A 24722-nucleotide genomic window follows, 5' to 3' on the forward strand; every position below is an offset into this window, starting at 1 on the left:
CGCGCCGACTGACCAGGTTGCAGGAGCATTTAACGCAAAGGTGGCCTGACACCTTTATCCTGACACACGCCCCCCGGCAGAGCCGAAGTGACCGCCGTCACTCCACCGCTCTACTGACCAGTCTGACAGAAGGACAGCGCCGCCTGCGCCACTCCGACTGCAGTGCCACTCGACAGAGTGAGTCTGACAGGCAGTCAGGCCTTGCCAAAGGCGCCATAGCGAACTCCGCTCCGCCCGACCCCAGGGCTCGGACTCGGGCTAAGACCCGGAAGACGGCGAACTCCGCTCCGCCCGACCCCAGGGCTCGGACTCGGGCTAAGACCCGGAAGACGGCGAACTCCGCTCTGCCCGACCCCAGGGCTCGGACTCGGGCTAAGACCCGGAAGACGGCGAACTCCGCTCCGCCCGACCCCAGGGCTCGGACTCGGGCTAAGACCCGGAAGACGGCGAACTCCGCTCCGCCCGACCCAGGGCTCGGACTCGGACTCAGAAGACGACGAAACTCCGCCTCGCCCGACCCCCGGGCTCGGACTCCGCCCTGGCCTCGGCCGAACGATCTCCGCCTCGCCCGACCCGGGGGCTCGGGCTCGGCCTCGGCCACGGAAGACAGACTCGACCTCGGCTTCGGAGGAGCTCCCACGTCGCCCGACCTAAGGCACAGGCCCGTCACGTCAACGGGGAGCGCCATCATCATCCTACCTCGAGCCGACTCGGGTCGCGGAGAACAAGACCGGTGTCCCATCTGGCCAGCTCCGCCATATGGGCAATGATGGCGCCCCGCAAGCTCTGTGACGACGGTGGCTCTCAGCTCTCTTACGGAAGCAGGGCAACGTCAGCAAGGACTCGACCGCTCCAACAGCTGTCCCTCCGCCAGGCTCCATCGCTCCTCCGACAGCCACGACATCACGCCAGCAAGGTGCCAAGACCTCTCCGGCTGCCACATTGGCATGTACCCAGGGCGCTAGCTCTCTCTCTCCGCTAGACACGTAGCACTCTGCTACCCCCCATTGTACACCTGGATCCTCTCCTTACGACTATAAAAGGAAGGACCAGGGCCTTCTTAGAGAAGGTTGGCCTCGCGGGGACGAGGGCGAGACAGGCGCTCTCTTGGGGCCGCTCGCTTCCCTCACCCGCGTGGACGCTTGTAACCCCCCTACTGCAAGCGCACCCGACCTGGGCGCGGGACGAACACGAAGGCCGCGGGATCTCCACCTCTCTCACGCCCGTCTCCAGCCACCTCGCCTCTCCCCCCTTCGCGCTCGCCCACGCGCTCGACCCATCTGGGCTGGGGCACGCAGCGCATTCACTCGTCGGCTCGGGGACCCCCGGTCTCGAAACGCCGACACCACCGTTCCCGACCTAGCACCCGAGTCAAGCCTTTACCGTGAACCGAGGAAGAGAAAGAGGGAGCTGAGTGCCGTCCGCGCCGCCGTGCGGGGATTCTGTCCAACCGGCGATTTGGTCCTTCGATCGGGACCGGGGTGGCTCCGCGACGTTGTGGGGCAGCCAGACGAAGCTTCGGCCGACGTAGAGGGACTTCTCGGGGGCGAGAATCGCTCGCCGTCGCCAGGGAACCGCCGCGGGCCGCGTGACCGCCTGGTCAGTACCGCCACCGTTCCAAACCAAGGTATTAAGTCCACCCTTCAGTTCGTCTTTCCTGTCTCTACTTGTAGCTCGGTCCAATTTGTATTTAGCGCTCGGAAACAGCCGATTGCAAACCTCGCCGGCGTGCTCCGCCGAGCGTGCGGGGCGGCGCCGCCGCGCGCCTGACCGGGGCTGGGTGAGGTGAATCGGGACCGTCGGATTCGGGCCAGACGGTCGCGATTAGAGTTAGGCGTATCCCTTCGCCGCATGCTATTATGACCATTGGATCGTGTCCGGGTGCTCCAGATTAGAAGTTTGGAGTGGTGCGCCTGGCGCCGTAGATTTTGGATCTACGGTGGAGATTAGACCTAAGCCATACCCTTTCGGTAGTGGACCGTGGACCGTTGGATATGATCCGACGGATCCGATTCGATCTCGCTTGCATAGAGATGCCACCGTTAGATTTAGATCCGAAGGTCTAGATTGGATACCGGTTCGTATTAATAGCCTTCTAATCTTGGCCGACTACTTACGATCCAACGGTCCACATCTATGGATACCCCTTCGCGGGTACTTTTTGTTAAAGAGCCCCCGAGAAAATTACAAATCAACCCGCCATCCAGAGAGTACTATTTGTAATCTTACGCCAGGGCACCTGGACCTTCCAGATATTGATGCCCAGTCCAGAGTAGATTAAAAATAGAGAAATGATATTAGAAATTCGTTTTTAATACAAAAACAATTCTAGAAACTTGTAAAATGCATAGAAAATTCATTTTAGCCCCAAATTGAACCATTCTAAATTCTAAAATTTTGTAATAATATTCTCTACCATTTAGTGTCTCTGTTTTGACATGAACTCTGTTAGAAAATTAATTTATCATTTAATCCTATTTTAATCACATTAAACATTAGGAAATTCATAACTTGAATTCTATAACTCCAAATTTAGTGATCCCAGTTCCTATGGTCTCATTTTAATGTGTAGATTTTTACTGTATATTTCATTTACATGTTTGATGTGATGTTAATTTATGCTATACTATGTATGTATTGTGTTGATGCGAATAGACGAGCAAACCACTGTGGAGTCTGAGGTTCAACAAGTAGAGGTAGCTGAGCAGGAGCTCATTGAAGGCAAGTTGTGCCCTTGATCACTTACTTTTTCCCAGCCATGTTCTTATTAATTATAATGATCTACATCGGATAATTTTGATGGGACCCAATAGGTTACCCTAGTTTTGGCTATCTTTATACCTTGTTTACCACTGAAATATTTCTTTGGGTAGTACCTGCTATTGCTTTATGTGGATTTGGGTATAGAGATACAATATTCATGACTACTCTTTTATTCTCTTTTATTATTACCGTTCATGTTAAGATCATTATGTTAATGGGAACATGGAGCGACCACCCGGGAAACAGTGCTACCACAAGGGTATAATGGGACGCCCTTGGCTGATTAATTAGGGAAGCTAGTGGATGACTACCTTACCCGAAAGGGGCAAGGGCAGTAGGGGAGTGGTCAGTGTAGGGAGGCCCTCGGGATGATTTTGCTGCGATGGCGGTCATGCAAGGGATTCCTGCATTGGAGCTTCCTATAAACTGTAGCGGGTTTTCTGAAGCTAGTGGAACTTTGTAAAGGCCTCGTAGTGTTACCCTGCCTCGCCTCCTCGGTAGAGGTGTATGGGATTGGCCGTCTCTTGGCAGATGGGTAACATGACTTGTGGGTAAAGATGTGCAACCTCTGCAGAGTGTAAAACTGGTATACTAGCCGTGCTCACGGTCATGAGCAGCTCGGACCCTCACATGATTAATTTATGGAACTTAAATTCAATTTGTCATATGCATTGCATCGCAGGTGATGTTGTTACTTCTATTCTACTATTTAATTGGGTTGGTATTTACTTATACTTAGTAATTGCTAATAAAATTTTGACCAACTTTAAAAGCAATGCTCAGCTCTAACCATCCTCTTTGGTAAGCCTTACACTTCACGTAAGCTCCCACCTTTGGCGAGTTCATGCACATTATTCCCCACAACTTGTTGAGCGATGAACGTATGTGAGCTCACTCTTGCTGTCTCACACCCCCCACAGGTCAAGAACAGGTACAGCAGGATGAGGCGCATGGAGGATGCGGTGGCAAGTTCATGAGAGATCTAGGTCGTCGTCTCCCAGTCAACTTTGGGTTGCTGGACCGTTGTCTCCTTATAATGTAATTATTTATTTTGTAAAGAACTCCTATTATTTAGTAAATATGTGACATTCGATCCTGTGCCATGAATCATCATATGTGTGAGACTTGGTCCCAGCACACCTGGTGATTATGTTCGCGCCCGGGTTTTGGACCCCTAAAATCCGGGTGTGACAGAAGTGGTATCAGAGGAATGTTGACTGTAGGACGAAACCTAGATAGAACCGAACAACCATTATCTACTTACCTTTGCTACTCTGATTCTTTCTAAACTTCTCTTAATATTTTCTCATATATTTCTGCTTTACTCTGATTATTCTTACCTCTTCTTTCTAAAGACAAATGTGGATTTCACACTTTGAAATCCTATGCCTAAAGTGACTTTTAGGAATAGGAGACCTACTCTTAGGAAAAAAAACTATATTTCTTCTAGTATCTATATGCTTGAATGCTTGTTCTTGTGATACATGTCTGATTTGGATCTTTGATTGAGTGTGATGAGTTGTGGAGTAATGTCCACGATTACATCTGCATATACATAATGCTTATAAAACTAACTAGACAAACTAGATTATCCCTCATTAAAGTATCTAACCTAACAATATCCATCTCATCTTAAAATATTATATCCTACACTCATAGATCCATCTTAGCCTAAAAAAATACTCATCTTATCTCGAAAAGGGTCTTATGACATCCTAATAGATCTAACTGACCTCAAAAGATTCTACCTTGTCCTTATGGATTCATCTTACCCTAATAAGCATATTTACCCCACACTAGCAACAACTAGGATCTAATCCAAAATAATGAGATCTTAACTAGTCTAATCTAGTCATATCCAATCTAATCTCGATCCTATCTAATCTTATATGATCTAATCTAGTGTGAGTTACTTAATGCTGGTATAAAGGATAAGGCCATATTCCAAATTCACTTAAGCCTAAATTGGTGACCTAGATCAACTCGGCCATACCCAACAACTTGACCTACATAACAGATCTATCTTGGCCTCTTGTCCCAAACCCGGATGGAGACACCAAAGAGCAAGAAGGAGGAGATCAACCTCGACATGTAAGAATAGGAGTTAAAGCAGATCTCGAGATGATTCAAGATTTACCACTTTGAATGGAGTCTTCCCTTACCAAGTTCTACTTACCATCAGCTAACCTCACTCTGACCATCTCTCCTCTTACCTAACTGTGTGTCTAAACATAGAAGATACACATGCATTTCTAATTACTTGCTAAATAGTATTAAAAAGAGAGAGAGAGACTCTTAATTTTTTTTATTAGAAACTACAATCTCAATTACAAACCAATCCTGGTAGAATCCCTTTCTTACTAATCTCGAGGACGAGATTATTTTTAAGGGGGGTAGGATTTGTAATACTCAAAATTGTATACCAAGAATAATAGAGAGATCTCCTCATGTCATGTGCCCTATTTGCATCATGAAAAGAGCATACATGTAATTAAGAGGATTTAATCCAAACAAATGATTCTAAAATAAAATAAAGTACATCTTGTTGGAGTTTTATGTTTGTGCATTAAATAAAAATAATAATAATATAAAAAAAAACTAGAAATTGGATTAAACCCTAAATTGAAAATTAGGGTTTGAAGGTAAGAAGAGAAATGATATGAAAAATATAAATAATATAAATATATTTCTAAAATTTGTATTTTTCATTCCATAATATGATTTGATAACAAATTTGCACAAGGTTTGAAACTAAATTCACATTCAAATTTAAACCTAGAAGAGAAGAAGAAAGAAAAGGGAAATCAGAAAAAGAAAAAGAATAAAAAGCTACCTGGGCCGACTGTACCAAATTTCGGCCCACCCTGCCATTCCCTCCGCGTGGCCCAACTAGCTGCTGTCTGCGCCGACATTAGGGCCCCACCGGGCAGACAAACACGCTCGGACCAGGCACCTGGCTCACTGGGCCCACTGGCCGGTCACCACCCGCGCTCGCTCCGTCTCCCTCACGTGAAACGCGGACTCGCGCCTTCTGCCGCTGGCTGGTGGACCCCCCGTGTCAGCTCTCTCCCTTCCAACAGACTCCGCGAGAATGGCGGGGCGCACCGTGGGCGCGGAATCCGCGCGGACGCTTCGACCAATCGCCGTGACGACTATAAAGCGCGGCGCCCAAAACCCTAGCCGCCATGACCTATCCACCGTTCCCGACCTAGCACCCGAGTCAAGCCTTTACCGTGAACCGAGGAAGAGAAAGAGGGAGCTGAGTGCCGTCCGCGCCGCCGTGCGGGGATTCTGTCCAACTGGCGATTTGGTCCTTCGATCGGGACCGGGGTGGCTCCGCGACGTTGTGGGGCAGCCAGACGAAGCTTCGGCCGACGCAGAGGGACTTCTCGGGGGCGGGAATCGCTCGCCGTCGCCAGGGAACCGCCACGGGCCGCGTGACCGCCTGGTCAGTACTGCCACCGTTCCAAACCAAGGTATTAAGTCCACCCTTCAGTTCGTCTTTCCTGTCTCTACTTGTAGCTCGGTCCAATTTGTATTTAGCGCTCGGAAACGGCCGATTGCAAACCTCGCCGGCGTGCGGGGCGGCGCCGCCGCGCGCCTGACCGAGGCTGGGTGAGGTGAATCGGGACCGTCGGATTCGGGCCAGACGGTCGCGATTAGAATTAGGCGTATCCCTTCGCCGCATGCTATTGTGACCGTTGGATCGTGTCCGGGTGCTCCAGATTAGAAGTTTGGAGTGGTGCGCCTGGCGCCGTAGATTTTGGATCTACGGTGGAGATTAGACCTAAGCCATACCCTTTCGGTAGTGGACCGTGGACCGTTGGATATGATCCGATGGATCCGATTCGATCTCGCTTGCATAGAGATGCCACCGTTAGATTTAGATCCGAAGGTCTAGATTGGATACCGGTTCGTATTAATAGCCTTCTAATCTTGGCCGACTACTTACGATCTAACGGTCCACATCGATGGATACCCCTTCGCGGGTACTTTTTGTTAAAGAGCCCCCGAGAAAATTACAAATCAACCCGCCATCCAGAGAGTACTGTTCTCTGAGTCTCGGTAATCTTACGCCAGGGCCCCTGGACCTTCCAGATATTGATGCCCAGTCCAGAGTAGATTAAAAATAGAGAAATGATATTAGAAATTCGTTTTTAATACAAAAACAATTCTAGAAACTTGTAAAATGCATAGAAAATTCATTTTAGCCCCAAATTGAACCATTCTAAATTCTAAAATTTTGTAATAATATTCTCTACCATTTAGTGTCTCTGTTTTGACATGAACTCTGTTAGAAAATTAATTTATCATTTAATCCTATTTTAATCACATTAAACATTAGGAAATTCATAACTTGAATTCTATAACTCCAAATTTAGTGATCCCAGTTCCTATGATCTCATTTTAATGTGTAGATTTTTACTGTATATTTCATTTACATGTTTGATGTGATGTTAATTTATGCTATACTATGTATGTATTGTGTTGATGCGAATAGACGAGCAAACCACTGTGGAGTCTGAGGTTCAACAAGTAGAGGTAGCTGAGCAGGAGCTCATTGAAGGCAAGTTGTGCCCTTGATCACTTACTTTTTCCCAGCCATGTTCTTATTAATTATAATGATCTGCATAGGATAATTTTGATGGGACCCAATAGGTTACCCTAGTTTTGGCTATCTTTATACCTTGTTTACCACTGAAATATTTCTTTGGGTAGTACCTGCTATTGCTTTATGTGGATTTGGGTATAGAGATACAATATTCATGACTACTCTTTTATTCTCTTTTATTATTACTGTTCATGTTAAGATCATTATGTTAATGGGAACATGGAGCGACCACCCGGGAAACAGTGCTACCACAAGGGTATAATGGGACGCCCTTGGCTGATTAATTAGGGAAGCTAGTGGATGACTACCTTACCCGAAAGGGGCAAGGGCAGTAGGGGAGTGGTCAGTGTAGGGAGGCCCTCGGGATGATTTTGCTGCGATGGCGGTCATGCAAGGGATTCCTGCATTGGAGCTTCCTATAAACTGTAGCGGGTTTTCTGAAGCTAGTGGAACTTTGTAAAGGCCTCGTAGTTTTACCCTGCCTCGCCTCCTCGGTAGAGGTGTATGGGATTGGCCGTCTCTTGGCAGATGGGTAACATGACTTGTGGGTAAAGATGCGCAACCTCTGCAGAGTGTAAAACTGGTATACTAGCCGTGCTCACGGTCATGAGCAGCTCGGACCCTCACATGATTAATTTATGGAACTTAAATTCAATTTGTCATATGCATTGCATCGCAGGTGATGTTGTTACTTCTGTTCTACTATTTAATTGGGTTGGTATTTACTTATACTTAGTAATTGCTAATAAAATTTTGACCAACTTTAAAAGCAATGCTCAGCTCTAACCATCCTCTTTGGTAAGCCTTACACTTCACGTGAGCTCCCACCTTTGGCGAGTTCATGCACATTATTCCCCACAACTTGTTGAGCGATGAACGTATGTGAGCTCACTCTTGCTGTCTCACACCCCCACAGGTCAAGAACAGGTACAGCAGGATGAGGCGCATGGAGGATGCGGTGGCAAGTTCATGAGAGATCTAGGCCGTCGTCTCCCAGTCAACTTTGGGTTGCTGGACCGTTGTCTCCTTATAATGTAATTATTTATTTTGTAAAGAACTCCTATTATTTAGTAAATATGTGACATTCGATCCTGTGCCATGAATCATCATATGTGTGAGACTTGGTCCCAGCACACCTGGTGATTATGTTCGCGCCCGGGTTTTGGACCCCTAAAATCCGGGTGTGACAACAACCCACGTCTAGCTAAAATTAGAAAAACACACATGGCCCCAAGGGGATTTGAACCACGACCCCTCAGGCAAATGAGAGCAGTAGCTACCACCACACCACATGTGTGTTTATGTCTACATCTATGACAGGAAAAACATCTATTACATCTCTCACCAAGCCCACCTGCTACCCTTACATAATGCGTAGTAGTAGATAAATATCACTGAGATTCTTAAATTATATTTTTGGATGGATGGAGTAGTATTTAAAGAAAGCTTTGCATGCAATTTCTTTTGTTTGAATAATGCTTTCAACTTAAATTCCTTTTTTTCATGCGTGACATTTATTCTCCGTAATATTTTTCCATGGATCTGACTTGTGAGTCATTTTCATAAACCAACGCCAAGGATGAATCCATGTTTCTTACATGGAAACCCCGAACAAACAACACTAGCAGGAGGCGCTCACGTTGGTGTCGCTCATAGACAACGAGAAGAAGCTTGGTGACTACCAATTCGACCTCTAGAAGCAGTCCTACGTGCCAGCATGTGCCGCTGTGTACGACAAGCTCCAGTGCAGTCGTCGCTTGGACGCGGTCCAGAGCGGTTGCATCGTACAGTCCATCGTCAAGCAGGGGGACCTCATGGTCGTCGTCAACGTCGGTGACTCTCGGATTGTTCTGGACACCGCATCCGACGACAGCGCCATCACGCCGTCTAGCTCATCGTCCACCTGAAGCCCAACCTGCCACGTAAGTTGCTACTGACCGACCATGAATTCTTGTGCGCTGGGACGACGGGCGTTGCTGACGTGTGTGAGTGTCCTCAAACTTGATGTATGTAGAGGAGTAGCGCATCCGGTGGTGTAACTGCCAGATGTACTACCTCGCTGATGAGCCCAGGGTGCGCTTCGTCTGGCAGCCCAACCAAGGGTCATCGGTACTCGCCATGTCGCGCGCATTCGACGACTACTATATCAAGGACGGTGGCTTCAGCTCGGCGCCGGAGGTGACGCAGAGAAGGACCGACAACAATGACCAGTTCGTCATCCTCGCCACCGTTGGGTAGCTTTTGTGTCGGTTTGTCTTTAATTCTCTTCGCAAACATGCACACTTGCCTTTTTGTTTCAGCAAGCGCGTATGGTAGTGCGTGCCTGATGACTGACGATGTACGAGGAAACTTCTTCCGGCAGATGTGAGACGTGCTCTCCAATGATGAGACTATGCAAATCGTGGCATATATCGAAGTTTGCATGATACTGATGGTTGTAATGTAGTGGTGAAACATCTAGATTAAAACAACAAAATTTTTGTATGGCCAAGATCACAAATGGATTATGAAACCTTTTGTCATAACAATATAATACACATTTTGTATATAAGTTATCGTGATATTATGTGTTCTCGTTGCAACGCACGGGCACTCACCTAGTATAATTTATATTCAATATTAAAAACATCTGAGCATGATGTTCTACTGGTTAGACAGCTTTATTTAGTGTCTCCCGCCCTTCTTCCATCTGGGCATGGGTTCGAACCCATCTCCTACATTGTTTTTAACATTTTACGCTGATTTAATCAAATGGGCCGACGGGCTAACGGGCTGGCCCGACACAGTCAGTAGGCCGGCATGACGTGCCTGGGCCAGAGTTGTGGCCCGCGGGGGTCAGGCCCGTGCTGGACCGCCGTTTGGCCATCTATAGTCGTGCAGCGAATTAATTTGAAATAGTTGTGAGGGGTTATTTGTAAAAAGATGATGCGGGACGACCGTTGAAACTGGTGTTTTAAGTATAGTATAGATATAGAAATATATCAGTTAAACTGTATTATCTTTATAGAAGACAAAAAATAGAATTTTAGCAAAACCAATTTTATGGGTGAAAAAAAGATGACCTCTCTTTTCTGAATATATTTGATCCAAGAAGTACCTAGTGGCCTCTCCACAAATCATATAAGTTTTGAAATAGGTACTAGACTCAAGCACGTTCTATTTAGTTTGCTTACTTTTTTGGCATACAATTCCATGAAGCTCTGGATTAAAATTCTTCTCGCACCAACACCTAATGCTTGTTGTACTGAACTTATTAGTTATTTACCTGCTTGTGTATTCTTCAAATTCACGAATTTAGTTGGCGGACTGGTGTTATTTGCTTGGTTGTGGTTGTGGAGAACTTATTTAGGTGATATCGTGATGGGAGCATTCTGTACGCAAAGAAGGTAGGTGCTCCCATGCGTAAAATGCATCCAGTCGATCCGTTCTATATCCAACAGTGTTATTGCATTTTTTGCAAATAAGTCTTCTCACACTCTCCACGTTAGTGCTGTTCACTAAAAAAACCCGTACACCCCAAACGCATCCCCACGCTAGTGATGTTCTATTTATATGTGTTAATGTTATCCAAATAATGCCTCAGTATTTTGCTTTTGAATGTAAACTGAGCTACTATATTTTCTGAATGTTGCTGTCTTAGAGCATCACTAAGAGACTAGTTAAATGTTGCTGCTGTTTAGGAAAGAAGGGGTGTCGGTTTTTTTTTTAAAAAAAAAGAACAGCTCGTGAGAGGCCTTATTTGTAAAAAGACCACAACACCGTTGGATACTGGATGGGTGGGTTGGATGCATTTTGCGTATGGAGCACCAGCGTCCTTTGCGTGCATGATATGCTTCCTATCGTGATATATATCGAGTTAATACGTCCAACTCATTGCACTCGTTTCAAGTAGTGACAAGAGCCAACTCATTGCACTCGTTTCAAGTAGTGACAAGAGCCTCTGTTTTCGATCTAGTAGAGTTTAGTTTCTATAATAGTTATTCTACCAATTAGGTCCATACTCAGACAGACCAAGTGTCTGCCTACGAAAGAGTGAACTGAATCTTGAAGCATTTCATTGCTCGCTGAACGGTGATACACGCAAGTCGTTGAACTGAAACGTGCCCTCTCTCGAAGGCGCCGCCGCAAGAGCCACGCCTGGTTTTCTAGTACCTACATATTGTGGGCCGGCCTCGGAGTAGGTCGTCCTGGTTTGACTTGTAATCAGCCCAGTTGTGAGGCCTGGCCCAGATGCGTCTACCTCCAGGGGCAGGCCGTTCTCGAGCTGGCTGAAGGGAAAGTGCTCACGAAGGGCCCAGATTATCGAAACCACATCCGGGGTCCGGGCTGAATCCCCTTGCGCGCGACGGTTATTAAGCCAAAGTTTGGAATCACCTGGTGTCCACATCCACACCAGCGGAAGTAAAAGTAATGGGTGCGCGGACAAAGACAAAGCAAACCCGACGCGTTAGCACGTGCAACGCGAATGGGGATCGCGATGTTTGAGTCAGGCTCAGGCAGGCAGCACTCCACTCGTAGGTTCCTGGTCCCGGCAGCGGCAGTGCCAAGCGGTTCGAGAGAGAGACCAACGGTGCATCACGAGATGGGTCAATGGGAGTGTCTAGCGAAGGGACCAGCGGTCAAACGGGCGGGCAATGATTCCTTTCTGGGGCTGGCTGGTGTGGGGGTGACGGACGGGGAGGATCTGAGCGCACCGCTGCCTCCCTTTCCCCTGCAAGAAAGACCAAGCAACCCGTGGGGGCGCAGCAGCCGCAACGACGCAAAGGCAAAAAAAGCAAGCCCACTCCAGAGTCAGGACTGGACCAGGACCAGGACCAGGACCACTTTGTGCCGCTTTATTTCATTTCACTTGGGACACATCGCCATTATTGAGCAGTAAGGCTGCTGGTTGGTTGGGCCTATACATCATCCTCGACACACCTCCGTTTCCTTCCTATATTTGCATACATGCACGTCGTCGTCTGCTTATCGATCAGGAGACCTCTAGTAGGTTTTATATATACACATGTTTTCAAGACCATGTGAGGTTGTCAGGTAATAAGTCTAATCATACAGTAAGCTTTGTTACTGTAAAAGCTAGCATTATTAGAAGGGTTGCTGAAAGTTAACATTATTAGAGAGATTATTTTATCTTCGAGCTTAGTAGTAGTAACTAGCTCTTATTGCTACGAGTGTTAAGCTAATACTCCCTTCGTTTCGTTTTAGTTATCGCTGGACAGTGCAAAATTGAACTATCCGGTGACAACTAAAAATAAACGGAGCGAGTAGCTACGAGTGACCGCAGGCTAGCAGCTCGGAGGTACTATGAGCTGCCGGTCATATATATATACGTACGCCAGTTGCTCAGTTCAGTTGTGTCGGGCCGGGTGAGTAACCATAAGAAACAACGCAGCAGAAGCTAAGATTGGCGCAGCTGCATGCTTCGAGAGCCCAGCCTAGCTACCGGTCTCTCTCTCTCTGACGCGCGATCGACACGGGAGAGGCCGGGGAGACGACGACGACAGTGGATCGGATAGATAGATAGATGGCATAGACAGACACGCGCTACGCTTGGTTGTTGGCCGGACTACGTGACCCAGTCTCCAGGCTGTCCGGCCAATGAGGCGCGGTCAAGCGCAGGGTGTCGGTTGGCGGGGGCGCGCGGCAGGGTGCCCAGCGCGGAGACGGGGGGTGCGACTGCGTGCGCGCGGCAGGGGAGACACGGACACGGCCGTCCGTCCCCTCGCCATGGTACGACTAAGGTCCAGGCAGAGAGAGCCCCATCGCCATCCATGCTGCGTCTGTCGACCGATCGATCCCACGCTAGCTGCACGTACGCGCGCGCGGCCCGCCATTATTCCCTTCCCTCGGCTGAATCGCTCGGCGGGGCGCTCTGCCCGTGTGGTCCTCGCGACGTCGTCGCGACGCACGCTGCGTGCCCCGCCCGGGCGACCGCACCAAACCAAAGCCTGTGCGCCGCCCGGCCCCCGGCCCGCCACCAAGATCAACAAAAGGGGATGGAGCGCGAGGGAGGAGAGACCGGCTTTGTTGCTCCCGCCGCGCTCCAGTGAAGTAGATGTGGTGGTTCGTTTCGCTGGTAGGAGTTGGGTACGTGGCCTGTCCTTTCCTGTCCTGACGTGGGCACTGAGCTAGCCGGGACCTCACACCAGCGCGTACAGCGAGTAGTACGTGTGTAAAAATGTCCAAGCATGCGCAAACCGGGATCGCCATATATGTCGGTGTAACTTTTGTCGGCGGTCATGAACCAGGTGTAAGGTGTTCTGGAATCTGGATTGAACAAGCAACGGCCTGACTATATATATATATATATATATATATATATATATATATATATATATATATATATATATATATATATATATATATATATATATATATATATATATATATACTATATATATATATACTATATGTATTTAGAGCCCTGGGCTCTGTTTAGCTAGAGGAAGCCCCAGCCAAGTATGAACGCACGTGCATTTCACAGCCGACTGACCTTTCGGTTTCCATATAAATACCTACGTGACTCCCGCGATTAGCTCCTTTGCTCCCGGCTCAGTTTCCATAACCGCAAAACCCCAACCCCCGCACGACTCCAGGAATCTCCGGCGATTCTTCCTTCCCGGCGACTCCGCTCCCATTTCCGACGACTTTTCCAACCCCTCGCCGCTCGCTGTCGAGCCAGTCGCAAGCGGCATTTGAGCGGCGCGCCCTCGGTTTCCCCAATCGTCGCTCCAACATTCGCGCCGCTGCATTCGGCGACCGGCGAAAACCCTACCTTCTCCGGCGACGGTTCTGCTCCTTCGCCCTCCGCCGACCCGACTGCTCCCACGTTCTCCGCCATCCTCTACATTCGCCGCCGCCAACGGGTACCGCTCCAATCGGTGTGTTCTTCCCAACCCTAGCTCGCGCGCATTTCATTTGATCGTGTTTGACCGTCAACAAACTAGTTGTTTTTTGTTCATTTTGCATTGTGTGGATCACGGCTAGGGTTGACATTAGTTATGCAGTTGATGTATTACATTTACGCACATTTACACATTTGGTTACGCACATTTACACAGTCGGTTACGCTCATGTACACAGTTGGTTATGCACATTAGGTTACGCTCATGTACACAATTGAATCATTTTTGTGACTGCATACACTTATTTATTCCATTACTGTTATAGTTAATACATTGTGTGACAGCATGTATTGTTTTATTGGATCATATCCAGTTTTTTATTATTTTAAAACAGACATTATTTATTAAACCAGTTCACAGTTAATACAGATTGTTTATAGCAATTTTTGTTTTGCTCAAACATATCAGGTTGCAGGCAAATTGTGTTTTATAATTGCAACTGTATGCAATGGTATGCAACATATTCAGATTTTTATGAACGTATAACAGGACAGAACATATATGCTAATGTGTTTCATGTATGCATCTGTATGTAACATATTCAGTTTTTATGATGGTATATCAGTTCAGAATATGTATGCATCTGTGTATAGTAAATGATCAGCCAACTAGTTGTTTTTCATAGAGTATATGTTTTATATAAAATTTCATTTCTGTTTAGTGCATACATTTATGTATTTTCAGATGATTGCAGCTAATGCATTATTTGGTTACAGCAAGGTCTGTTATTCACTTACTTTTTGAACAGTTCAGTACATGTTTTATTGAATCATATACAGTTTTGTATTATTACAAAACAGACATTATTTATTACACTAGGTCACAGACAATACAGTTTGGTTATAGCAACTTTTGTTTTTCTCAAACATATTCAGATTATTTATGTAAATGTGTTTAGTAAATGAGCAGTCAACTAGTTGTTATTCCTAGAGTATATTTTTTATTTAAAATTTCATATCTGTTTAGTGCATACATTAATTCATTTCAGAGCATTACAGCTAACACATTATTTGGTCATAGCAAGGGTTGTTTTTATTGAAACATATTCAGTTTTCCTAATAATTGAAACAGTTCAGTATGTGTATGCAAATGTAAATAGAGAACAGTATATTTAGATGTTTTAGGTTTGGTATTTAAAACAATTAGGTTAATTGATTCAATCATACCACACCATAACTACATATGCATATATAACCTTTTATTTTTTACAACATTGTATATTATGTATGCAGCTGTTAATTTAAAAAAATGAAGCAAGTCGACCGTCCTCCAAATAACCCCAAGCGTATAACAATCCAGTCAAGCCAGGAGTGCTTCAGTGTAGACATTCCCTCTGCAGAACATCATAACCCATGTCCAGAAGTTGAAAATCCTTCAATTGCTGACAGTCAAAATGTGACCAATGAAACAGTTCAGATTGATTCTGATGAAGATGACTTCATGCCAGCTATGAAGAAGCGCAATGTTTCTGAAAGCCACACAAGAGTGTTAAGAAAAGTCGTGACAAAGAGGGTTAAACATGAGGAGCTACCCCGACAGGTTAATGTTATGCATACCCAACAAACAATTTCATATTTGTAATGTTTTGATTATTTTTTTCATAATAACAAAATTATTTCATGTTGTATATTGTTTAACAGAGGCTTAATGTGAGGTGCAACCCTCAAGATGTCATTGCAAGCATTAACATTTTGAATGAAAGACAACGTGAGGCTATAAGACGCAAAGGCTTCTCTTCCATTCTTGATATGACAGTAGATGCGCTGTGCAGTAGATCACACCTCCAATGGTTGATGGACAAGCTAGACCCCAAGGATATGACAATACGTCCTGGTCCAGGAAAGGAACTCAAGATCACAAAGGATATTGTTCATCTTATTCTTGGCGTGCCAAATCATGGAGGTGGTAAACCTTTGGGTATTGATGAAGCAGTTGCAGCAAGCAACTTGAGGGCAGAGCTTGGTGTGGCCAAAGATGAGTTCAATGTGGCATTTCTACAGGATCGATTAAGGAAAGGCGAGGATGATGACCTTTCAATCAGATGTTTCTTCCTCATTCTATTCAACAGATTGCTGTTTCCAACTGCTAGCTGGGGCATCACATATCATGAGGTGCTTCTCACAGAAGAAATGCACCGTTTCCATGAGATCGACTGGTGCCAGTTGATTTTTAATGATCTATGTGAAGCTGCCAAGAAGTGGCACAACCGGATCACCACAAATGTCTCCACGACTATCTATGGATGCTCCATTGTTGTCCTTGTAAGTATAGTGTTTTTCCGTATGCACATTTATTTCATTATTGGTTCCTAACTTTGGTAGTTATGTAACATGTTTTACGATGTTTGTTATGTCTACTTACATTGCTATTGAACATTGTAATTCTTTGTAATGTAGTTGTACTACTTGGATCACCTGCATACAGCCGCTGCCCCCCATAATAAGAGTGGCACACCTCGCATTAAATTTTTTGATAAGAATAGCATAAAAGCTTTGACCAAAGCTGACAAGAGGAAGGTTCGCCATGGGGCTGAATCTTTCGGACACTGTGAAGTAAGTTATTCATATTTTCACAGTTGGTTATGCATAGTTACACAGTTGGTTACTCATAGTAACTACAATTTTATTTCTAGTTCCGAAGCTCGACGGAGACATGCTATGCAGTTGGACCTAAGATTGATCGCCAATCTGAGGCAAGTTTATGATGTACTATATCCACTGTTTATGATTATTTATTGAACAAATAGAATACGAAGGTGGACATGGATTCTTACTATTTTTTGCTGAACAACCAGCCGGAGTGCAGGACCAATATTTTTGATGCACCACGCCCTGGCCCCATGCCTCGGCCAACTTTTAACATCAAACTTCCATCTATCAAAGAGATGATGTCAAGTAAGATCAACGATCTCCCCCATCGTCATCGATCTAAATTCACAGATATTCTTGCTGCATATGACTTGGAGGTTGACAAGTCATGCGTAGCCATAAAAGACAGCATCGACAAAATTATTGTCAAGCAATATGACATAGCAGACAAGTTTATAGAATTGATAGACGAGGTACTACGTGCCGAGTCTGAAAATTTGGAAAACGAGACGGATGAGCCACAGCAACCGGTGAATTCGGCTGATTCAGCAGGTATTCACTATTCAGAACATTTTATCTTTTGACATGTGTATACGTTTTTTGAGTACAGTTAACAGCTTATGTTTTTGTCACGTATACACATCAACATTTGATTTATAATTCAAATTTTGACATATATTATTTTCAATATAATTGTGTACAAGGACACACAGTTGATGCCACCCAGCCCACACCCGATATGCCATCCCAAGCTTCGCAGCTTGAGACCCAACTGGGTGCTACTCAGTTTGAAGAAATTCACGAAAGACAACAGCATATCCGTACAGTCCTTGAGACCTTTCCCGACGAATCGGATGTGGTTTCAGATCAACAGGTAATTTGTCCAACGACAATACTATTTTTACTCATTATACGTACATGTATGCATACTTCTTTTTAGCAGTATGCGAACCACATTTTTTTTGTCAACAGGAGTTCTGTTTCGATGTTCGAAACATAAGTTTGAGGAACACAAATATCACACCTCAAACCACATCAGCTTGCACCTGCTTGCCCAAATTTGACGTGACACCGGAAAAAATGTTTGTTAGCAGTCCATGTCTCATGTTATAATTACATTTTACTATACATACAACACAGTTATCCTAATTATATACCTTTGTGTAGAGAGGTGCAATGGCAACAGAGGAGATGGAACAAAATGACAGTGGGCCAGTTTTTGACCAGACCCCAACTCCTCATGTCAGTATGATAACATACATATTACATAATGCTTTTTATGATATTAAACTGATTTTTTTAATGTTCAACCACTTACAACCATGTTGCATTTCAGGTTGATACACTCAAAGGTACTACAATCTCTGGATCTGATCCACCACTTACAGAGCAAGAGTGTATCCGTTCTCTGTGGGATTTAATTTGTTCCAAGGACATTGACCAAAGCAGGTACATGTAACCCAAATTACAAATAACGTATTTATAAGTTGGTTCATTTATGAAATAAGAATCTATACCTTTGTTCATCATACAGGGTAGTTATTGATTACGGTGATTACAGTGCAAACTGTATGGATATTTATGAATCTTTCGCGGAGGGTAAATGTCTTGAGGATGTCTTCATGCAGTGTTTCATAGAGTGTGTTCGTGATGATTCTAAAAATCATCGTCGAACTCTGACATCTAACAGATTAATACTTGATGTCAACGTTGGGGTAGGTTCTTCTTCACAGTTATTGTAACTATACACATAATATACTTACACACTCTATTTTTTTTATAGGCTCTGTTAAATTTTGAAGAACAGGAACGTCACAGCAAGAATCCTCAGCCGTTTGATCAAAATGTCCTACAGAATTGCTTGCACAACACATTGCCTGCTTTGGTGAATCTGGATAAATGCAAGTCGGTAAGTCCCATTAACATTTTGTTCACAGTTTCATCAGCTCATTAACTGTACATTTTAATTATCATGACTGTACAACAGCAACATGTAACCTATATTTACTTTTCTCATCAACAGATAATGGTACCTATGCTTAGCAGGGGTCACTGGACACTCTATGTGATCAATCTACACCACCGGGTTATCCACATTTTAGATTCGAATCCCTATGGTATACAACTTGGTGGCACCGAATGGAAGGACTATCATTGTGATCCAATTTATTTAGGTGGCAGGAAATTCCCATGGGCTAGGGTGATAATGAGTAGACTGAGCAAAGCGTTACAACACGTTTGCCCCAACGCAGAATTTCCTAAGTTTGGTAATTTTCCATTGGATATGCCATCTAACTGCCCAACAATGAGGACAGGGTCAAATGACTGTGGATTTTTTGTGATGAGTTACATGAAATCTTATGATCACAATGCAGGTGTCATATCTTCTTTCAATCAACCAGTAAGTGTCTGTGCTAACTGTTTCTATAGTCCGGTTGCCATCAGTTGTTCATGTTAGCTATAGATGTGGCTGATGCAAGCTATGCTTTTATTGCAGGCCAATTCCCGAGATCTACGTGCTCATGCCCTTCATCAACTCACATTCCATCGCATCAACAAGGCGTTGCCACTTCCATTAGATATCCAGAGATTTATGTTTGCGCGCAATTAGTGAACTATGTCAGATCTAAGCAATGGTGTGGGCAATGTACCGTACTATGGTATTTTGGCCATTTTGTTCAGTTAACAATTGTAGGAAGCTTCCTTATATGTGCTGTTTTCAGAACAATTGTCATGCTACTTTGTGTTAGGGGTGTTACCCAGGTTCTTTCTGTGAACTTTAGTTGGCTGGATACTTATGGTTATGTCGCGAATATGTGAACATCAGATGTTTTCACTTCTGTGTGCTTTAAATATGATCTGTTTTTATGTTCTGAAGATGTTATATGTATACCTCATTGCTTAATACTACCATCTATTTATATGCGAGTATCACCCAGGCCATATACGATGTTTCCTACTTCCAATTATGCAACATTAGTAAGCAATATACGCTATATTTATCAGATTTCAACAACTTTATATCTTAGATTATTTCTATCAGATACAACAGACTACTCGCGCGCCTGACTCACTGCTGTCGTTTTATCAACAGTACTGGTATATATTTTACACATTATACGATCATCCCACAAGTTATATACGCTGTTTTGTAGTTCCAGTTACGCAACATTATTAAGCAATATACGCACCATTTATTAGATTTCAATATCCACCTCTATATAAATCAGTTGCCAAACAAGCAAGGTTTATTGTAAAAACAAATTAATCGTATCTCATACAACATTCTAATCACTGTCTGACTCACTACTATCGAACTCATTTGCGTGTTTTTTAGATGTTGTTGTCTCATTCCAATCAGGAGCTTTACTGCCACCCTTGTTCCTAGATCCTGGAGGTCGTCCTCTCTTACGTCCAGCAAGGCTTGCCAACCTTTGTCTATTTTCCTCCATTGACAAACATGTCCTACTGTTGTGACCATCAGCAATTCCACACTTCTGACATTTCCTGGTCATTTTCTTTGTACCTTTAGCTCCCAATTTAATAACCCTTTCTTCACTCCCCTTTATTGTTCTTCCTTTGGGTCTTGAGTTATTTGGTCTTGCCAAGCTTATCCCATCGACTGCAAATTCCAGTTTCTGCAATTCAAAAGTAAATACTTCTCAGCATATAATATTATGTAGTACAACATACAGTATTTATACCATTATTACCTTTCTGGCATTATCATTTTGTTCACTGACACCACTAACATTCATTATTGCGTGATCATGCAAATTAATCTGTAATTGACAACACATTTTGTTAAGCTCAATCATAACCCAATAACTCAAACGTATAAATCATGTATATGTATAACTGCAAATCAGTAAAGTTGTTAAAGATATTACCTCTTCTAATGGACGTACTGGTATATGTATTTGATCATTGACCACACCTTGTTCAAGTATAATAGATACGTCTTGAATTTCCTGAAAATTTGGATGAAAGATCATTATACATCCTTTACAAATAAACATTAACAACAGAACGATTCAAACCTTATTATTCCTTTCGTCAAATTCATCATCCTTTTCGTTGTCTCTATTGGCTTCATCATCGTCCTGAGATTTTATTGTTTCACACCTCATCAATATAATATGATTAATAATATGTTGCAACATACATATTAAAACATTACATACCTGTATACCATCTCCTCCACTAGTTCCACAAGTTTCCTCAACGTCTATATCTGTTTCCAAACGCGAAAGTACTTCGAGAAGCTCATCCATTACTGTTAGGGCTCTATCATTTCCTGCTTTGGATAAACTAGCATGATGCACTACTTTCATTGCCTTTTTAAGCAACATCTTCTGTCTATATGACTTAGTTTCTCCATCCTTCCCCTTCAAATTCCTATCATCTCTTGAAAACGGAACATCTTGCCTTGCAGAGGTGGTGTATCTTTGTAAAATATATTCTTTCGGTATCCGGTCAATCTGAAGATGCATAAACGCGCGTAGTACATGTACACAGAATAGCCCTATAAAACAATAATGATCTTAAGATTTTGTTCATATGTTTTCAATGTATATATTTATTTTGTAGTACTCCATACCTGTATGTTCCCAATGTTTGCATTCACAAGTATACTTTCCTGCATCTTCATCAGCTGTGACTTTGAATTGGTGCTGTCCCCAAACAATTTTATTCGATCTAGTTGTATGTTGCACTACCCAATCATTTGCACCCCCTTCATCGTCATGCATTATCTTGAATGCGGTTGCATATTTCAAAGATTCCTGGAATCTACACATCACAGCCCTTGTGTATGCTCTTGCAACCCTTATCTCAAACATGTATAGCGTGTTCGTTTCCTTTTGACCCTGTGGCATATATAATGCAAATTAGTTACACTTATATTAAAGTATCAATATATGACATAACAATTTTATCCTCACCATGCTTCCCACTGCTTCTTTTGACTCTTTCATCTTTCTACTGTGTAGAAGTTTCATCATTTGCTTGGCGAATTGATGAAGCGGAGTATTTGCATCAACATGTGCACTTTTGACAAGCCTGTTCATGCTTTCGCTACGCTGTGTAGACAACATTAGACCACAATAATGATTTTTAAAAAAAGCAGGCACCCAATCCTTACGTATTCCATACAGCTTATCCAGAGTACTGTTATCGTGCAGATCAAAATCTTCAAGTAGCATTGACCATGCAGTCTCAAACTCCAACTCAGTCAAAGGATGATGTATTATAGATTGAAACCGTGTCTTAAAGTCCATTTCCTCAAATCTTGCATACAACTCGTTTAGAAAAGGCATATACCTATTTTGCACATGCCATAGACATAAACGATGTATTGTATGCGGGAAAACCCTCTCGAGGGCTACTGGCATTGCAGGATCTTGATCTGCAAACATATATGACACAATTGTACGAATCTTATTCCATGTTATATAAAGAAAATAATATCTAATTTAAGCCATAGTTGATGTATATACATTTAATTCATTATTATCAGTCGTACCTGTCAGCATCACTCGTGGACCTTCGGTTCCCATGCATATTTTGAAGGCGTTGAATACCCATTCAAATGTATCAACAGTTTCATCCCCCAACAATGCGAAAGCAAATATAGTGCAATGTAGGTGGTGATTTGAACCAACAAACATACCTAGTGGTTTTTCATACAGATTAGTCTTATGTGTTGTGTCAAATGTAACTGCATCACCAAAATCAATGTAATCCCCTTGCTGGCTTGCATGTGACCAAAATATGCTTAAAATCTTGCCTTCTTTATCCAATTGGAAGTCAGAGAAAAATTGTGGATTATCCTTTTTGCAGGATGCAAAAAAGGATAGTAGCTTTGCCACATCATTTGCATTTCTTTCTCGTTGCTTTGCCTTTTTCCTGAAATTATTGTGAGAATTTAGCATTAGGCAGAAACAACAACCAGCATATATCATTATGTATATCAATCGGAGCATATCATAAACTTACAGGTTATACATGTCCTGTGCTGTTACAGGCACACTCTCAGGGCCACCGTGCATTTCTGATACATAATCCATAATACAATGTTGCGGGATTCGACTCTCTTGCATTGAACTTATGAACTCCATGTATTCAGGATCATGCGTCTTGTTGCATTGTAATTGATTCTTTTCGGTATCCTTTTTAAAAAATTCATGATTATGATCCAAGTGCAACAGATCAATACGCACTGATATAACTGTCTCTTTTGCATCATCATAATTTTTTTTAAGTTTCATACCGGCCTTGCATTGTGTCCGTTTCGAACTGGTACTACGTACCTTTGGGTTTGATATTCCCCTTACTGATCTTTTGCCTTCCATCGAGCAATTCAATCACTTACAATTTTTCCGTTCCCTATACTTTTTCAATGGAAATCCAACTTCATATGCATACCTACTATAAAATTTATATGCTTCATCCACCCCACTGAATGTCATACCAACTTTAGGTACTAATCTCGGATCAATTGTAACTTCCTGTGCAAAAAATATAAATTGTATCATCTATGGTACCCTACATATTTTTATGTTGTATGTAGATCATAACAATTTTCAGCCAAAAGTTTCACAGTGTATGCACAATATAAATACTTAATGTCACACCATCTCTAGCTGCCTTATACTGTATACAATTCAACGTTCAATACTGAAAATTCAAATCAGTTCAATATTACTTACATGTCTCTGCAGAATCACTGGTGTGTCCTGTTCATGATCACCAATAGTACGCATAGTATTAAGGTGCTGCCCTCCTTCAGTTACTGTCATCCTTGATGCCTCAAATATGGTCTGTTCATCAACCCCTGGGGCCCTCAAAGCTGCCGGTGGAGTAATTGCGTTTACAGCAGTAGCTGATTCTGTATGCTTAATTCCATCTGACGCTAACTGGTACCCTCCTTGTTCTTCTTCCTGCACCATTGTTACGATATCCAAGCATTGATTTTGTCTATGAACAGACGTCGGCGTCGCATACTCACTTATGGTCTTGTTTCCCCATGGCGCCGCCATCTTCCAGATCCAAATCGCCGTTCACCCAGCAGTGGACTATCAAATGATGCGTACTCACCACTTTTCTGGAAGATTATGATTTGTTTCCCTGTACCAAACGTATATCCAATATCGTGGACGCATATTTCACGGCGCATATCCATTACCCGCTTAATTTTAGGATCGTGGCCGCGCTGATCGTGGGCGATCTGTTCGGGGGAGTAACAGACATCTATGCAATGTTATGAATACATTTACGGTGTCGTAACTGTCTGTTTAAATGCGCTTCCACCTTTTACGGGTTACACGTCACCGATCCACGTACGAACACGTCGCCCACGTTGGTTTACGCATATTTGTACAAGCAATTATACTTGCATAACTGGACTGCATTAAAACGGGCCGCCTGGATCGATCCATTCGGTTCGACCACGTTCGGCTCGTCCGGCTGGGGCTCCGCGCACCTATATGAAGCCCAGGGCTTCCATTACCAACGCCCTATATATATATATATATATATATATATATATATATATATATATATATATATATATATATATATATATATATATATATATATATATATATATATATATATATATATATATATATATATACGGCGGCAATAAAATGCACCTGGGTGTATTCTCTATATTGAATGCACCCACCTGCAATAACACCTCGAGCACGCCTCGGCCTCCTGTATGCGCGCCTTCCTGCCCCCGCCATCGCGTGCCTCCCTGTCCCCGCGCCACCCTCTCCCCCACCGCCGCCGAGCGCCACCCTCTTCCCCACCGCCGCCGAGCGCCTCCCTGTCCCCGCGCCGCCGCGTGCC

The 24722-nt window shown here is 43.7% G+C and overlaps 2 protein-coding genes across 2 annotated transcripts; both read right to left on the minus strand.

The window, feature by feature from the left end:
- Nucleotides 1–20060: 20060 nt before the first annotated feature.
- LOC109942384 (uncharacterized) lies at nucleotides 20061–20857 on the minus strand. Its single transcript, XM_023301069.2, has 3 exons — nucleotides 20759–20857; nucleotides 20582–20650; nucleotides 20061–20506 (listed from the first exon to the last, which is right to left on the minus strand). Exons 2-3 carry the CDS (start codon nucleotides 20624–20626, stop codon nucleotides 20156–20158), a joined length of 396 nt encoding a protein of 131 aa, XP_023156837.1. The 5' UTR covers nucleotides 20627–20650; nucleotides 20759–20857; the 3' UTR covers nucleotides 20061–20155.
- Nucleotides 20858–20902: 45 nt separating this feature from the next.
- Nucleotides 20903–23818, minus strand: LOC118473463 (protein FAR1-RELATED SEQUENCE 5-like). The gene is made up of 7 exons (XM_035962843.1): nucleotides 23579–23818; nucleotides 22866–23038; nucleotides 22540–22775; nucleotides 22241–22275; nucleotides 21469–21736; nucleotides 21053–21393; nucleotides 20903–20971 (listed from the first exon to the last, which is right to left on the minus strand). Exons 1-7 carry the CDS (start codon nucleotides 23816–23818, stop codon nucleotides 20903–20905), a joined length of 1362 nt encoding a protein of 453 aa, XP_035818736.1.
- Between the last annotated feature and the right edge of the window lie 904 nt (nucleotides 23819–24722).

This window comes from Zea mays, chromosome 9 (genome assembly GCF_902167145.1).
Source record: "Zea mays cultivar B73 chromosome 9, Zm-B73-REFERENCE-NAM-5.0, whole genome shotgun sequence".
Lineage (NCBI taxonomy): Eukaryota > Viridiplantae > Streptophyta > Magnoliopsida > Poales > Poaceae > Zea > Zea mays.